Genomic DNA, 18,532 nt, shown 5'->3' with positions numbered 1-18,532 from the left:
CAAATTCACCTTTCAGGGAACATTTTCCCCCCTGTGTGCCTGGAGAAGGGCCACAAAATACTTGATTCAGGCAGCATAAAACTGGACAAATTCTGCTGTCAGACATCTTGGAATGCCCTAAGCAGGAACATATTTTTGCAGGCAGTGCAGCTGATGACAGGAGGATCAGTGAGAAAAAGGGCACGATATGAGGATCTGCACATCCTTTGCTTAGTCAGCACTCTCCTTGTTAGAACAGTAGAGTTTTTATCTGGTAAAATCCATTATAAAATACAGTATAAAGATTTTAACTCTGGGTGCATTTTATAGTAAACACCAAACCAGGTTTCAGGGAAAACACATTTTTTCTCCTTATATGGTCTAGCTGTAAGTCTCAGTGAATACGTTAATTGGGTGCTTATTCTGCTCCCATGTAACTTAAATAATGGGACTTGGGCTATTTGTGAAAATTGTAAAGATGATGTAAAAATTTAACAAATATGCCCGAAGTACACAACTGAATGTTTCTGGAGAAAATTCCCAGACTCTAAACTCTGACGATTTAAATCCAAAGGAACACTATGACTTTCTTTCGTGAGGTAAGGTCTCAAGTGCCAGCTGACATGGCTGGGAGTGAAGCTGGAGTGCTTGGGAGCAGAACTGAGCCCATAGCTGGAGGCCAGGCACCACAGCACTGCCTCCTCCCTGAGGCCAGCACAGCTGCACTACTGCACATGAAGGCAGACTTTTAAGACATATTGTTTTACTCTTATCCACCAACATTGGCTATTTTTCTTGTATCTTCAATATTGTTAACTCCATGCCTTCTGTCTTGCTATGTGGACTCTTCGAAGTAAAAACAGTAAAAATAAATAAAACAATGGGCTAAATCCCAGGCTTGAGTTCTCAGTTGGGCAAAAGTCTACATTTCTGCCAGTGTGAGGAATTAGAAATGTGTGAGATTCGGGCACTCATTAGGAGACAAGCCCTGGACTCCCCTCATAAGCCAAAGGGACATGTTAAATTCATCCTAATATGGAAAAGGTGAGACAAAGAAAACATGAAGTGAGTTGTAAAAACATGGAATCATTGTTCTACATATCTTTAAGTGTAGCAGTAGAGAATTCTGCTTTTGAGGATAAGAAATTATTCAACAGAGACCTCCTCCAGCATCAGCAGACAAAGCAGCAAATGTGACTTCTTGGTATCTGGCACAGATAAAATAAGCAGGAAGCCTGCTGTAGGCTTTTTACATCCAACATATTGCTTCCACAGGAAAAGTATATTTTGTCCATATCTGGTACCAACACTGCTTGTGCCAGAAGTTAGTGGCTCAAAAAAAAGCTGCAAGGGCATTTTAAACAAGACCTCTGTTAAAATTCTCTTCATCATGCAAGACTAGAGACAAAGCAGCATGAGTTTTAGCATGGATTATAATCTGATCATATACTCAGGGCAGTGACTAACAAAATACACTCAAGACCACTTGATGGCATCTTTGGCTGTGCTGCACCAGCTTGGTTATGGCACACTCATTCTGCTATGGCCACAAAAGCTAGTGACAAGGAGGAAGGGCAATGCTGTCACTGCAATCAACCCAACCTCACCATTAGATTCCTGAATGATGATTCTTTGATAATCCTGGTATATACACCTCAGGAGTGGATATATACAACGGGAAGTGAGCAGAAGGGAATACAAACTCTGTCTCCTCTTACTGTTGTGTGCTTCTGCAATAGGATATAACTCAGTGGGGAAACAGAGCCAACAAAGTGTTATGTCATGTCGCTGCTCCAAGGTTACATTGGAAATCGGTGGCAGATACTTTAGATGTTTACTTTAAATAGAGCCACCGTAATTTTCCCCATAGGCAACTGCATGTGTAATGGCAAAAGTTGGATTTGAATATCACTTCCCCTGGCATTAAATCAGAGACAGAAATGTAAGCCAATGGGAACTACATCCCTGATACTGATGCCTTTAGAAGTCTCCTACTCACCTATCAGATTCTGGGGTGATTAAGGAGAAGGGCATGTAATACCCTGAAGCTCTGCTTGTTTTCGTAAACAACTCCTGAAGTTCATGTGCAGTTCATCTCTTTTTATAACACATATCTAGACAGCCAATTTTTTGGTTTTGGCAATTTTCTATTTTCTGACTGCCAGGCATATTTCTGCACTATGGCACCTGCTCTCTTCTAGTTTTGATTCTGAAGCACTAGTGACATGTGTCAGCAGACACTTATTCTATCTCTCAACTGGAGCTTCAGGCATGGATATTTTTGGTTAAAAGAAATATCTCTGAGCCTGGAGAAAATGGTAACCATAACATAATGGGAATTTTTCAGTAGTAAAAGAGAATATCTGTAAAGGGGTTTTGTCAGGGTATTCAGAGCCAGTTCTAAACAGGAAACAAATTTAATTGAATTTTTCTTGTAGCATTTAAGGAAAAAATACACCTGTTCCCTAAATTACATACAAATTCATTGGAGATAGTGCCAATTTCCACAAGGGAAAAAATATCATAATTAGATCTACAGAAGCAAGACCTTTTCCTTTTGAAAGAACATGGAATAAAATCCCCTGGGAACATAGGAAACAGAAATTTAATATTTCAGGGAAGTGCTAAATTAAGGCAATCTCACAGTTCAAATTCAATGACTTTTTTCCCCCAGAGCATTAACATTTCACCAGAATATTCCAAAATGGGAACTGTGAATCTGCTAAATGAGATTTCAACTGATAGGCAACCTGGCATATCCAGTTCCTTGCCATATGCAAACAAAATGTATATTCTTCTTACTATTTCTCTTCAGAACTCTGAGCTGTGCAGCAGGCAGAATCAGTGAATCAGCAGTTTTCTGTCTGTCTCTGCCCTGTCTGACTCCAATGCAGTCCTGCTAGAAGGATGCTGATGTATTCAAGCTGCATTTGCTCACTCACCTGTGAGATGGCCTTTGCCCAGCAAGCCAGTTACTGGGTGGGGAGAATCTGCTTCCTTTCTTGGCAAGTATAATTACTGCATTTCGTAATATCAAGTTATTTCTATTTAGCAAGACATAGAACACTTATTTATTTGGCTAGATCTTATCTTCTGGCTGTGGATAAATGTCCATACTCATTCCATTAGCTTTCTCAGCATCTTTTAAAGTTGTGCAACATCTGGTGTGAAACAGATCAGCAGCTCAAATCACTCTCTTCAACTTGAACGCAAAAGGACAAGAAAAACACATCTCATTTCTCACTGAGACTTCTCTGTGAGGCTCCTCACCATTCTCCTCACTCATGAGACATTTAAAGACTGTGGGGAGCCTCCAAAATAATTTTGTATGCTTTGGTGTGCTTTAATTTCGATTGCTGCCTGTGCAACAGTTCCCTAAATGTCCCAAAAGGTCTCAGCTTTGATTTTGCTTTGTTGATGCCTGATGGAAAGCTCCAGCTTTTATGCAAGGAAAAAAACACTGTGAGAAATCAATGGGGTTGTAATTGCCAGTGCTGTGCAGAGATTATCTCATCTCAGTTATTCATTTTACCTTTTCTGATTTCTGAGAAAGAAACGAATCTTTCCTGATTACTTTCCAAGATTTATTATTCAATGTATGAATACAGTGTATTACTACTTTAGAGTATTACTGTTACTGATACACTCTCTGTAAATCAAACCTTCTCTATTCATATTTATTATATATAACACCAAGACAGATATAAGCAAGTGTGGGTTAAAAACTAGCCAGAACTTCAGATCTTAGATTAAGTATGATTTTTTCTCTCTTATGGAAATTGAGTCAGTAACATTTAAGAAAACACAAATGACTGGTTTTTCCTCCACAGGAGATAATAAAGCAGAAAGAAACTGAAAAAGTCAGTCTTCTGCTAAGGTTTGGTATGACAAGTTTAAGCCTTAAATTATTGGACTTTTAATGTCCAAATTGCAAATCTATGGGGGGATAAAACCCTAGTATTTCCAGCAGCTGCTGAAAAACAAAAGACTTTCTCCAGTTACAGAAATTCACTGTGAATTATGGCTTGATCATCTCTTGCCATAATACTTTTAATATGTTGAACTTATTTTAGGTAACTGCATAAATTAGATCATTTTAGAAACTCCTCAGAATTACTTATGCCTGACTTTATCCTGAACTGGGAAACCAGTTAAAGCTATCTATTAATCTCACATATATTGATTATCATTTCATTTAGACATCTCATTAGCTATAAAATTGATAATGATGGATATTTGGATTAAATCAAGGAGTTGAGTGATTTAGCTGATCAAGGTTACTGCACCTGCAGAGTATGTTGAGGAAAAGCTAGACAGAGAGAAAAATACTGTATTTTTTAATAATGAATATTTTTCCTATTTTTTTCTATTCTCACAATAAAAAAAAATATTGCCCCATCTCTTGCCACTCCCTGAGGATTTTCCCTCAAAATGATGTCTCAACTACTTCAGGTAGCAGAGCACAACCTAGGCATGGAGCTGAACTGTTCTCACTGGGGAATGAATTAAGTGAACAGAGAGTTAACATGATAAATCAAAGGGAATCCTTACCACTAGCTAGAAAAACAGCTGCTTTATTTATTACCACTCTTTACTACTACATTATTCAACATGGAAATTGCAGAAAAAGAAGTGCTATCAATGCACATACTTGTTCACTTTTGGAGAATTCATTTTTGTGAGACTCAGTGGTTTCAGCATGGGTTGAATAAAACAGAAAAGTGAGCTCCATCAGGCATTTCAGATGAGGTTTTCGTAGTGGGGAGATCTACTGCTTGTAGGAGCTGCCTATGTAAGTGTGAAAGAAAGAAAGGAGTCACCTGCACTCTTACTTCAGCCTCTCACAGGCAAGACAGGAATACTCAGTGACTACTGATGCACACCTATGTCCACAAGCTTCTCTCACTGTGGTCACTGTCTACCAATGGCACGGTTAGACAGGGGTCACTCAGCAAACCGAGAATTACCATGTCCATTCAGAACTCAGGCTGAAATCCTGAGAGAGAATGTAGGGCCATGGTGGCCACAGACCAGGAAAAGTTATCTGACAAATTCAACACCAGCCAAGGTGACTTACACCACCCCCATCAGTTCAAGTCAGACTGAACCATGGCCATTTTTCTAGAGCACAGAGAGAATGCAGCCAGCCTCTATCTCTCAGAAGACTCCTCAGCTACTCTGACACCTTCTCCTCATGCATCTCATTCTCAGAGGCTCCAGCTCCTGGCCACAGTTCCAGATATAGTGCTGTATATACCAACCACTTTGATTTTGTCCCCTCTCTGGGGCCTAATTCCCATAATACAGTGCTGAAAAACATCATCACAATTATGCAAAATATACATACAAGCTCTGACATAAAACTGCAGAATACACACAGAATGTGGCTTTACTAATTGTTTGTGGCTAGAATACAAATTCTTTTTCTAGGAGTGGGAAGAGGAAAGTAACAGAGTCCTCACACCCACTCTGCATATTTCTGTTTTGTGTCTGATTTGGTGCAAATTAATGAATATTAAATTGGTTCCAGTCCTCAGAGCATTTTTATTCAAAAATTATAAAACCAGACAAAGTGAAAAATTCCATTTTCTGTTTGCTTACCTGGAATACCACGGTGAGCAGGTTTCCTATTCAACTTTTTGGTGTTTTTTTGCAGGTTTTTTGGTTTGGCTTTGGTTTTGGCAAACAAGTAGTCTTCAGTGTTTTTACAGCAGTGGCTATTACAGAAACTATGACTCTTGCACTTCTTATCTTGGAGGGTGGACAAAATAAACAAACTGAAAATAACACTACAATGAACAGTAAATGATGAATGACTTACAGTACAAAAAACAGTGTAAAAAGGAAGACAAGTTTAAATATTGTTGTGTATGAAAGGGATGAAAATAATACAAGGATGAGAATAAGTAAAATGATAGGCTGGAACATCTGGGAAAGTAAATACAAAGACAAAGAGAACAGTCAATTAATGGAATAGCAACTCCAAAATTTCAACAAAATAAATAGTGAATCAGACTATGCTTGTGGAGGGACCAAGTGCCCATCTCCCATTTACTTCAGTAGGAGCTCTGCATGGTCAAGCCCTGAAACGTCCAATTGTTAAATGTTCAACTGTTGTTATTTATTTAGAGAAAGTACTAATTAGCTTGTTTTAAATTTGTGTAAGTCCATGCAGCACTCTGCCTTTAAGCTAATGGGAGCTCTACAAGCTCAGAACTACTGCTAGATCAGAAAGTGAGCATGCTAAATGCCATCTCTGTTTGATTTCATGCAATACATGTATAGTAATTGATTAGCTTTAAACTCACTGCGTCTGTGACTTTCTGATACAAGGAAACAAAAGACTAATTAGTCAGCATAGGAATAAGAATAGCTTTCAGCTTCACCTGGCAACTACTTTGACTGTAAACTAGCAAGACAGCACAAAATAAATTAACACAACAAGAGACTTACAAAACATTGGATAACTTCATTAACAATAACAAGATATGCCAACTATAGGATTGCATGATAAGATAAGGGTACATAATTTTCATTTTTCATGGCAAAAGATCTTGAGTCAGCAAGGAGTTTGCTCCCCAAAACCTCTCTGAAATAATTCTGCACAAAAACAAACCACAACAAAGATGCTGGTTACTGCTGCATGCAAGCAGTTATTAACAGGCCTTCAACAAGATGCAATCTATTACAGCAATTACAATATTCACATTACTGTGTGCCTCTGTGACTCCATAAAGTAGATTTGCATGATTTCTTTTAATCTGTGTTTTGTCATATTCTCTACAATTTTTGAAATTAAGTATTTCTTCCTGCTTAAAATTAATAAAATTTTCCTTTTATTCATTTATTAGGAACCCATCCACTAAGAAAACAACCATGTCCATTTATGAATCATGTTCATATGTACCAAAAATACTGTTTGCACTGCCTTTAATGGCAATGAAGGCCCAACACCATCAAATGCAATTGCAAAGCCAGAAAGAAGTAAAATATTCTACCTCCTGGAGCATAACTTTAATTTCCAGGAGACCATATTAATTCCCTGTTCACAAACAATGGTATTGGTAGAATATGTTTCCATATGGCCAAATGAGGATTTTAAGTAATATAAGAAACAGTGATTTTTGTCCACTGCGTGGGATAAAGAATTTTCTTTTCGTGCCACAAATCCAATTTGAGGTTTAATTTGCTTGGCAGAGCCTTTTTACCTGTAGGCCGTAATAAGTAAAAGTCTACCTGACTCACTGACAAAGGTTCATCCGCACTTCGGTCGTCCGAAGACTTTGGAACTTCGAGCCTGTCGATGAAAGCCTGGAGCTCTTTCCTGAAGGCCTTCATCTGCGCATTGATCCGGTACAGAAGCTCGTGCTCACGTATCCTGCTGCCATCGTCCTCCTCGTCCATCAGTCCAAAGAGGTCCCCATTAGCTACATAAATTCTCGCCTCCGTGATGATGGTGCTCGTGTCGGCAATCAGGCGATCTATTGTCTTGCCCAGCCGCTCCGCCTCAGAGCGAATGTCCTTCATCTGCTGCCTGTCGGTGAAGCTTTTCTGCCACCCGGACGGCGTTGGATAAAAAGACCTGGTGGGAGTCAGGCACCGGATGTTGCGCACCTCTTCTGAGTCGCTCTCCCCGCCGATGGGACCTTCCCTTTTGCGGTGAGGGGGGCGGGAATCGTCATCGCTCTCCTTTTTTCCCGCGTCGCTTTCTGCGTCGCTGTCCCTAGGGCTGCCGCGGATCCCGAGATGGGAGGCCAGGTCGTAGCGCTGCATGTTGGACATTAGGACTCTGTTCTCATACTGGAGCTGCATGACTTTGCCACTCAGCTCGTTGATCTGCATCCGTGCAGCTTTCAGCTCCTCCTGTAACGCTTCTGTCTTGGCATTATCATGGTGCCTAGAGCTCTCGTGGGCCCCCGACTTGTACTTGTATTTGTTCAGCTCAGCTGTTATGCGTTTGTTTTGTTCTTCTAAATCAGCTACATTTCTCCTCAGCAATTCTGTTTCATCTTCTACGAGCTGCAAATGCTGTCGTAATTCTGACAGGGACTCATTTTGCTCTCCCAGGAGTGGGTTAGTGGTCCCTGAGAAATCATCTCCTCTTAAATCATCAAGCTCTGCTTTCAGTCCTCTGTTTTCTACTTCTAGTTCCACTATTTTCCTCCCAAGAATGTTAGCTTCCTCCTCCACAAGCCTCAATCGAAGCTTGAGCTCAGCTTCTCTTGTGGTAGGCGGCCCACCTGCTTCACCTTTTGGCAAGGGACTGTCCAAATCCCCATAAAATGATCTGTATTTTTGCAGCTCATGTTCAAATCTGTCCTTCTCTTTATCAATTTTAGCCATTTTCTTCCTCATCAAGGCTGCTTCTTCTTTGACAAACTGTAGCTGGCATTTCAGGTCTTCATTGTCATCCTTAGGAAAAGAAAAAATCAGTATTTGAAGAAACTTGAAGTCAAGCAGGAGACCTCCAGTGGATTGCCTTAACTTACAAGATTAGCAATCACAGGTACATGGCTTTAGATACTAAGATATTTTCCTGAAATATTTTTTTCATTGATCAATAAATTAAAGAGGGGGAAATACTATTTTACTTGTGACTAAAATTTGCACAGTCCCCAGAAGTACCTTGGGGGGTGAGAAAAAGGGGGCTTGTAAAAAAACTCGTATTTTCTATGCTTGCAACATTATCAGACTTCACAGTGTTCAAAAAATCCTGAAGTCAGCACAAATAGAGCCTATAAATCTTGTTTCACTGCTGCTGCCATTTAGTTTGCCTAAAATACAGAGTAGGCGAGAGGTGGTGGGTTCTGTTACAGCACCAGGTTTCCTCAGGTGGTCCTTGAGATTAGTGGTGTCTGACTGCAGATCTGGGGTAAGAGCTCTTCCATTTCACAGCATACAGGAAAACAAAGGGCAAACCAAAAAGCAAGCCAAGTACAAATATGTAAACCATGTACCCCATTTCCATAGTTCCCTGAAGTCTCCACAAGGCTACAGTTACTGCAACATACCTCTGTTGGTGTCTGCTGTGACTTTTTTTCTGATTTTGGTAGGTCTTTGCTTCCTCTCCTTTTCAGTGATTGCTGCAATTACAACAAAAGGATATGCACTGAATTTTCTAAAGGTATGCTAAAGATGTATATAATTTGTATATCATTAATTTTAAAATATAGCAAATCAAATGCAACTATAAAGGAATTAATTTACTGTAATTTTTTGAGATACCAAATATAGAGGAAAGATGCCATCGCCCAAAAATGAAACAGCAACGGCACACAAATAAGTTTTTAGCTTAATCAGTCTGTTACCTTTTTTATTCAACAGATTTTAAGACTAGTGCATTACGAATGCTTAACACATGACAAGGGTGGTAAGAAAACAGGCATCCCAAGTGCTACCTTACAGATGGGAAAGCTGAGACAGGCAGTGAAACCCAGTTTGCCCATTCGATATTCCCTTTTGGTGGGGTCAAGGGACTTTAAAAAAGCCTTAGTCTTAGACTTCATGGTAGGACAGCTACACAAAGCAGTGCCACTGAGATCTGACTCCAGTGTGTATCTACAAGCACACCTTTCTCTGTGTCCCACCCTCAGGCTTTAAGTTTGCAGTGTACTGCAGTCACACCTCCCTAAGTGTACACTGGGGACAAACTCACACACAGCTCTGGTCACACCTTGTTCTCCTTTCAGATCATATTCAAGTAAATGCCATTTAAAACTGCTTGGACTACAAACTTCTAAAGAGAAATAAATCATACCAGCTCAAGAACAGAAACACACAAAACAAACAAACACAGGTCTGTACAACCATATGAGTGAGATTTTTCGGTCTCCTCTCATCTGCTATGTAGCCTGAGAGAGTAGACAAGAAACTCCTGCTTTCAGAGCAGGATGCACTGGGATTGAAGCCAGTTAGTGCATCCAGCAAAAACCTCGGAGCTGCTGACAGCAGAAACTTCGTTATGGAAAAGCAGCAGCAGTGGAAAACAACTGCCACCATCCCACTGACAACACTCAATACTGATCATCAAGAAAACAGCGGGAGACAGGCAAATGAATGAGAGAATATGCTAATACATAACACCCCTCTTGCAGCTGTTCCCAGTTTTTGTGTTCCCCAGGTAAACTGTAGGCCCCAAGGCAGGACAGTGATATAACCAACACCATCTCCCTCTGAGATTACACTCTGATAGAAAAATCCTTTGAGAAACATACATTTCCCTCCACCAGCTGGGGGAGAATCTAGCTCTATCTAAAAGCCATCCAGTTCTGCAGACTGGGAATTAAAATATGTTCATAATCCTCAAGAAACAGAGTACAGTGAGTGGGTATGCTGCACATAACAATCCTGTGCACCATTTGCCTGCTGGTACCAATCATCCTCTTTCTTCCGCAGATCAACTCTGTTAAAAATTCCTACACTCATGGACTGCTCACTCAAAAGGAAAAGTTAACGCCATAGAAACACTCACATGTAAATCAAATTTTTATGTCTCTTGCAGAAACATTGAATGCTCTTAGTAGACCAAACAATAAAACAAATCAAAGATCATAGCTGGATAGCTGTAAAACACAGGCTTCTAATGGAATCCAGAAAATACATGAAAATAGTTCAATTAACTCAGTTTTCCCTTAAAGTATAAACCCAGCAATTTGAGACCCAGTCTACAAACAAAATGGTTCTTTTCCAGAGTCACCCACAAGTTATCCTGTTGTAGAAATGGTACATGGATTTTTGGAAGGGTTGTTTTGTTGTTTTCTTTTAGAATGGGCAAGTTTATAAAGCCCTAAACTTTCAAAGGAGTAGGTTCCTCCTCTGCATCACCATTAACTATAGTACTATGTATCACCACTTTGCAAAATCCTTTTCAAATCAGTTTACACTGGAAACTTTTCCTTGCCCCATATTTATGCTAATATCACCCACTGATAACAATAATAATAATAAACAAACAAATAAGCTATAAGCTAAATAACAAATAAGCTAAACTATATTTCTGCCTTATTTCCTAAATGCCTTTGCTCACCCTTTTAAGCTCAGTTTCTCTCCAGAAATAATGAAATTCCGGAATACTGGGACTAATCTTCTTTTGTACCCTACGACTTTTCAGAATGTAAAAGAGATAAGAAAAAGTACTTCTCTAGGTTTGATGTGAAACAAAACCCACCTTTTCTCCTTTCTTGCTCTATATTTTTGGTGTTCCTTTTAGTAGTCAAGATGGCAACATTCTAGTTACAATAGTAGTTGCGGCTATGTGATGATTAGGCATTACTTTCTATTCTGCTCTACTTGAATTACAACCAACCCTCCAGAGCTTGTATTGTTCACCAACAAAATCCCAGCATTTAGAAAAATTTTATAGCAGAAACAATAAAGAACATGTACAATTCAATTAGCAGGATGATGTGGGTAAGCAGATTAGGCTCAGCTGGAATTGGTATGATCTCTTTTCATATGAAAAACACCATGAGACAATTTCTGATCACTAGAGGTTAAGATCTCACACATCTCAGCTGACAGATAACACCCTCACAATCAGTGTCCCACAGCATGATGTCAGGGCACTGAAGCAATGGCAATACCATACTAAACAAAGAATGCCAACATATCAAGAGGTGTATTCTGCTATGAACATTAATTTTTTGCTATAAATACTAATTTTTGAGAGTTTCTTCTAGATGTGCATTTCACAATTTACGGTGGCTACTCTTTCTATCAATTCTCTCAAGCCTTGTACTACTGCAGTCTTCCAGTTCAATTTTCAACATGAAAATATAATTGCTGCTAATGAAATAAGTAATGAAATTCATTGCAGCAAAATGGAAAAAGAAAAAAAAAAGTTCAAACTAACATATGGCAGAACCAAAAAATAGCAACTCAGACTCCTGCACATAAATCTTTATACTAAACCAAGACTGGACACTACTAAAATTGTCTGCACATTGCTTGTCACTAAAAGCCACCTCTGCTGCCTTCTCAACTGTAGCAAAAAATCTGCCCTTCATACGCTAGAACTGGTTTTGAGAGTTTGTTGTGAAGGACAGTTTGTGGGCTCAGATAACCTTTTTTTCCATATAATTAAAAAATCCTATTCAGAAGTATCCACAGCCTAGATAAGGCTGCAGATAAGGTTTGTATTGGATGCAAACCAGATCACACACAAAGAGCAATTCTATTGTGGTGCTCAGCAGCATCAATTCTCCAGTGACCTTCACTGGAGTTTTTCCAATGTCTTGCTGGAGATGCTAAGCACTTCTCAAGATGGTACCATCCTTCTCTTGCCAGCCCTAAATTGCAAGCCAAATGTGCAGTCCTAATATCACCTGTCATGCTCAGTGCTTTTCAGGTGTAAAGAGACCTGAAATCTACTCTGAGAATAACACAATACAAACATAATAGCATCACACTCCATGGAGCAGGAAAGCTAGAATATTATAGTATTTAATATCCAAATTCTTTCTACCTGGTTCTAAGCTAAAATAAATATCTCAGCAAATAATTAAGAATTCTTAAGCAAAACCTACCAAGATCTTTCAAGATGCTTAGGTTTCATTATTTCAAGTCTGATCTAGAGATATATTATCTAAAAATCATGGTAGGCAAACTCACGAGGAATTCCTGACACATCAAGGGATTTAAGCATGCACAGGGGCCCCATAACAGCCCTTATCCCTCCTCAAAGAACAGGGTAAAGGTTGTGCAGCTCCTTGAATCTCCACAGCTACCACAAACCTTCTCATCTGCACAAAACTGTGCTTGGCTATGGTTAGCTGACTCCCAGCTGCTGTGAAACATCGGCAGAGCTTTCAAAAATCAGGGTAAACCTAACACCATCTTTACAGTCTTGAAAAGTCGATGAATATTGAACAATTTTTGGGCTGCACAAACTTGCCTCTGTGTGGCACAGAGTGACTATGACCAAGGAAATGTAAATTTGCCCTAAGTCTCTCTGCATTTTCCTTTTAATCAATATGGCTGTGTAACTCATGGAGCTGGATCAAGTCAGACACAAGACAGATTTTTTTATTTTCTGCCACTGGGTCTAATGTAGTAAAAACTAAATTGACACTATCCACATTGGCAAATTGAATATTTATATTCTCCAATTAAAAAAATAATTTTTGTTTTTAAAATGTTTTCCTTATTCTGCAACTCTTAGTGTAATTTGCCAGCAATTTGCCAGCTCAAGACCTGGGCTTTGTCTGTCATTGGCACAAGTACAAGAACGATACAATACTTCACTCCTTCCACCACCATGCAAGAGCAGAAATCTTGAGTATTTCTGTATTCTACTTGCTTGCAAAATTAAGTCACAAATGAAAAAGTAGAGGATAACTGAGATGCAAAACGTACAGCCTACCTGACCACAAAGCAAACACTAAGCATATCCCTATTAGCTGTACCACTCTCTTCATATTTAAACTGGTTCATTTCAAAAACACTGCTGAGGAGCAATAAAAAATGGAAACAATTTTTACTACTTCACTAGAGAGAGAAATAGCTCTCATGTACTTGAATGACTTCATATTATAGAAGAGAAAAGAGAAGCTGACCTCCGATATTTGTATTTTTTCATTTGCATTTATTTAGGAGTTATTTCAGTTATCACTTTCAGATCCTTTACCATTATTTATTTATCAACTAAATAAGAAAAAAAAATAAAGAAGAAAAAAATTATGCAATATTTGCACTTTACCTAGAGAAACCTTTTGCAGTTTGCACTAAAACCACATTGTTAGAGCATATCATAGTAACTCTTGTGATATAACTAGGCAAAGGCATTCTTTGCAGTGCATAACTGAAGCCACATATTTATGCTTGCATTACATTTGCTTCCTTCTTTTCCTTATTCAAAAAAATGACAGATGATGAAAGCTGCTTTTTCAAACCTCTCACATCCTGGTCAAGTAGCCATCCAAACTATACTTTGCTTTCTGTTATTACACACTCCTTCATCCACCAGGATATCACAAAACAGCAAAAGCAATTTCTCGGAGGAGGAAGAGGTCTTGTGCCATTTGAACCTTTCAAAACATGGAAGAGCTAGACACAGTTATATCCCAATGCTATCCTACTAGGCTTTGTTATAGATGCAGAAATCACAATAATCTTACACTTGGCTCCCTAATCCTGAAATGCAAAAGATGATCTCAGAACATCATGAATATTTTGAAATGCAAGTGCAGGAATAAGTTATTGTACTCCATACTGATGCTAGTTAAACTCTTCCTAGGACTTCCTAAGTTGGTGTTTATTTGCAGCTCTGCTATTTGTCTGTTCTGAGAGAAGAGATTCAGTCTTTTTGTCAGGGTTCGCACAATGCCTGGTATGATGCACTGCTCCAACCTTTATCTGGGACTGACAGCATGACAGACAGCATGTCAACACAGTTAAAACCACTACCACATAACAATAGCAATAATCACAGGCACAGATATGTATATGGCAATTATGAATGAAACACATATGAGATTTTATCAAATGTAAAGTGTTTTTTCTCACACCTGGTACCATGAAGAGTTTTTCTGTCTTAGAAGGGTATGTTAGAAGAGAATACAAATAGGTTTTCATGAGAAAGGGAAAATGTCACCAACCAGATTAGGTTCATTGCCTTGGTTACACAAATGCAAATATATTAACCAAAGTGCAGTTACAGCATCCCAACAAAAAAGGTTTGTGTCAAAATGAAAAATAGTGAGAGGGAAAACAAGAATGGTTCTGCACATAGTGTGCACCTCTACACTGCTCACTGGAAATGTATAGAGAAGTCTGTTCTGCAAAGTTGTGGGCTGATCACACATGTCCATTGGTGTTCATACTCATTTGATACCCAAGAGTTGCATTAAAGGCACAGACAACACTTACAGTCCCTCACGTGGATTCACAGGGTGGGACAGCATCAGACACAGGCACATCCAGGTACATCAGTAGTGCACAGCAGAGAGAGGAGCTTTGAAACTCTCCCTCTGAGACTGTGCACTTCTGACAACTTCCACTTATGGGAACATCTCACCAAAAAATCAGATTTTAGAGTTCATTTGAAAGGATGCAAAAATTGAAGATTAATTCAGGTAGGAAAAATTCTGAAATCAGCATTTGGTCTTGAAGCCTGAGCAGTGACCAGAAGATTTTCTATTAACAGGAGAAAGAAATCCAGCTATTACTTCTCAGCAATCACTACTCTGTCCTCTGACTATAAATAGGAGTCTTCTGTTACTCTTGGTCTCTTCTTTTGTCTGTGTTTACTTGGGGAAGCTCTTTTGTAAAGCTAACTCTCTGTAAATTGGCTGAAAAATATTTTCTGTAATACAACATATGGGGAAGTTTCAAAGATGTTTGGAAAGTTTTCATTGAAAACAGAGGAACAGACTCTGCAGTGCTCTGAAGTCATGCCAGGGTGATCCAGCCACAAATTAAATACATTTTGATGAGCAGTTCATGTAAAGAAGGTGCTCTAGAAAAAATAAGTCATGGAGACTAAGACCTGAAATGGAAGAAAGGTGTTTCATAAGTTTGGACAGCCCCCCACCTACTTTTCTCACTCTGGTACCAGTCTGATCTGACATAACCTAAGCCTGCATACAATACTTTTTCTGGTATTTCAACAATGCAAAGATGGAGATGAGGGGAGGGAAGATATTGCAGCCCTGGATAAGCAGAGTGTCCAACTGCTTCACTAACTTGAAGAAGTTCATAAGACTCGTCACTGGATCCCCATGTCCTGCACTCCTCAATAATGACTATTCCCCTACACTGAAACTTGCTCAGGTTCTTATGGGAAATGCTTATTCCCAGCAAGGGAAGGGGCTGTGACTCTTAGGCTGACATAAAACTTTAACGTAGAGGTTGACCTAAAACTATTATTTAAATGTTCCCTTTGCTAGAAATGTGAAAATCTCATTCTGAAAAGAAGTTTGACAGTCTTCCACTCATTATAAATATTTGATCACTGGAATGTATTTTTAATTAGCTATCATGAACAAATATTTGACTCTTCAGCATTTATTATAAATGTCACTGAACCAGCAAATCACCTGCAAATTAATACCACAGCAGCTCTAATGGGGTTATGCAAGAATCAATTCTAGGTCCTACTCTTATTAACATTTTTACTTGCTAACTAGAAAGAAGACTCATAAAATAACACTGGATTAAGACTGCAGGGTAAAGGTTGGAGAAACACTAAATATTGAAAAGCAAGGTCTGATACAAATCTTTGTGCAGTCAAATAATATCATTTTTATATGACTAAATATGAAGATGTAAGAACAAGGAATAAAAACCACACTAAGACAACAGGAGAGCAGGCTAGAGAATAGAGAAGATCTCTTGAAAATCCACATCTCTGAAAAAAACCTGCAGGATCACAGCCAATGATCACCTTAAATTATATTGAGGTATAATTTTTTGACCAAAAAGTTTATTAATATGGGATGTAGGTATCAAAACTGAGGTTCACTGTGCAGTAACTAGAAATGATGTGCCTCTCCACAGAACCAAACCAGCCTCAGACAAGTGGAAAGATTCACTTCCAAGTAGTGCCTGGGTTTCTCCTCTGAGGGATGTCAAATTACTAACCTAGGTTAAATGCTTAACTTTTACACGGCTAAGTGATATCAATCCTAAGCATGAAGACTTTAAACTAAGAAAAAAAACCAAAAAACATCAAAACATTGATGCTGGATTCTTGAATTTAGCAAGGCAGAAAGAATGTTTCCTGCTTGGTAAGTATCTTTGAACAAACTCAGATGAGAAGGGAGGTGCAAATTTTACCTATTACTGGGACAGTTTAGGAACAGCTGTAGACTGTTATCAGCTGTCAATTTTTAACATAGACCAACACCCTTTTCTGAAAAGTAGGCACCAGTTCAAATAAAATAGCTGGGGTTTTTATGACCTGCATTATTCAGAAGACCAGACTGGTTTATTACATAAGACAGTTCTGCCCTCATAATTTTGGAACACATGAAACTTGACCAAAATTTGGGAACTGAGCAACAATACTCTTAGAAGCACATCATAAGAAAAATAAACCTCTGAGTGCATCTTATATGTATGAGCAAGGCAATATGCCAGTTCAAAAGTCTCTCTGAAGGACTGTTACTGGTGCTTCTAATTAATCATTTAATCAAAGATTTAAACTGCTAGCATCTGTAGATTTAAAACAATTCAGACTAGCCTGTAATTTAAGAGACTGATGGTAATCAGGGCAGTTGCATGTTATGATCAGTCATGCTTTGCAGAGATGTAGAGTCCTCTCATTACAGACAACACTGATGGGAACAGATGTGTGGCAAATACCTTTTAAGTGCAAGTACTTATCCATGACCTAAGCAAAGGGCTTTTCTGTTATCCTAACCTGGATTCATTGCTAAGCTAGCCAAAGCCAATTAAAACAATCATGCAACCAGGATCAGGGAAAGCAAAGCAGACTTGATACCTGCAGGTTTTATTCTACACATCTTGATGTATATGCAATTGTTAATACTAGCAATGAGAGGGAAAGAGGGGAAATCACATCATATGTCAAAAAATCTAAGCAGAAACAAACACTTCAAAAAAGCACACCTGCACAACTAAGAGGTTAATCCACTGCCCTTCAAAATAAGTAATGCAATACTTGGAACACTTAGCTATAGAACATTACCAAAATCTGAACTTCTCAAATGCCAGAAGGTTGCATTTCTTGATACTATGAACACTGAAGTAAGTGAAAAAGAAACCCAAAACATCAAAAACCTGGTGCTCTTGTTCCTGGCTAGCATTGATCCCACATGATGCAGAAGAGCTGCTGAGCTGACCACAGAACCCAGCACAACTATAGTTGGGTGTCGTCCCTGTCAAGTGGCATACACTATAGCATATAGCTATAAATGTGTGCAAATGAGAGGGTCTAAAAGAAAAGAAGTGTCATATTCTTCCAGAGTGGTTCAGAGGTAAAGCACAACCTCTGTTTATGAAGAATCAGCTGGCTGCCTTGAACAATGATACACAGAAGCTGTTTGTTGGGCAGCTTTCCCCACCACTGTATGTGAACAATATTTCCCTTGCTGCACTTAGCTCTTCCTGCCTCGCTCCCATACTGTACATGAGGTGTGTGCCTGATGGAGATTCAGTACTTTGCACACAGACACACAATGTACAGCTGTATGACACAAAACACAAGGAGAGGCACAAACCACTGTGCAATATCAGTGCTGCAGGGAAAATGCCCTGCTTGAAAGCATGTAGCTTCCTCAGATCTCCTGTTCATTCACTGTGTTTTGCCTCAAAAAAACAAGTCTGCTTCGAAACACCTTGAGCTCTCCTATTTAGCAGAAGCGACCTGGAAACCATTTCCTTTCTCCCAGAAGAGACCTTTTCTACCCCTTGTGTGCTCCACTGCAAAATGGGAAAATAGATTCTGCTTGTTGTTAACAAGAACAGTTCAGAACAGTTGAGGCTGAAAGAGACCTCTGTTACGACCAGCCCCCACAACTGGCCTCAGCAAAGGCAGATTTTTTGAGTCATTAATCATTTAATAGTCCAGTCTCTCACAACCCCTGAAGATCTA

General features: G+C 39.1%; 1 protein-coding gene and 1 long non-coding RNA gene across 2 annotated transcripts in view; one reads left to right on the top strand and one right to left on the bottom strand.

Moving 5' to 3' along the window:
* The window catches only part of LOC310907266, a 371,251-nt gene that overhangs the window by 66,051 nt on the left and 286,668 nt on the right, over positions 1–18,532 (top strand). The gene's annotated exons all lie outside the window — the stretch shown is intronic.
* The window catches only part of MTCL3 (MTCL family member 3), a gene marked incomplete at both ends in the record, with an annotated part of 28,341 nt that continues 16,283 nt past the window's right edge, over positions 6,475–18,532 (bottom strand). Inside the window, 3 exons of the mRNA XM_083856149.1 lie at positions 6,475–6,579; positions 7,216–8,391; positions 8,991–9,062. Of these exons, the coding sequence (XP_083712275.1) occupies positions 6,475–6,579; positions 7,216–8,391; positions 8,991–9,062 (1,353 nt within the window). The remainder of the gene's footprint in view (positions 6,580–7,215; positions 8,392–8,990; positions 9,063–18,532) is intronic.

This window comes from Zosterops lateralis (assembly GCF_965231275.1).
Source record: "Zosterops lateralis genome assembly, chromosome: 3".
Taxonomy (NCBI): Eukaryota; Metazoa; Chordata; class Aves; order Passeriformes; family Zosteropidae; genus Zosterops; species Zosterops lateralis.
This window is presented reverse-complemented; position numbering and strand designations above follow the sequence as displayed.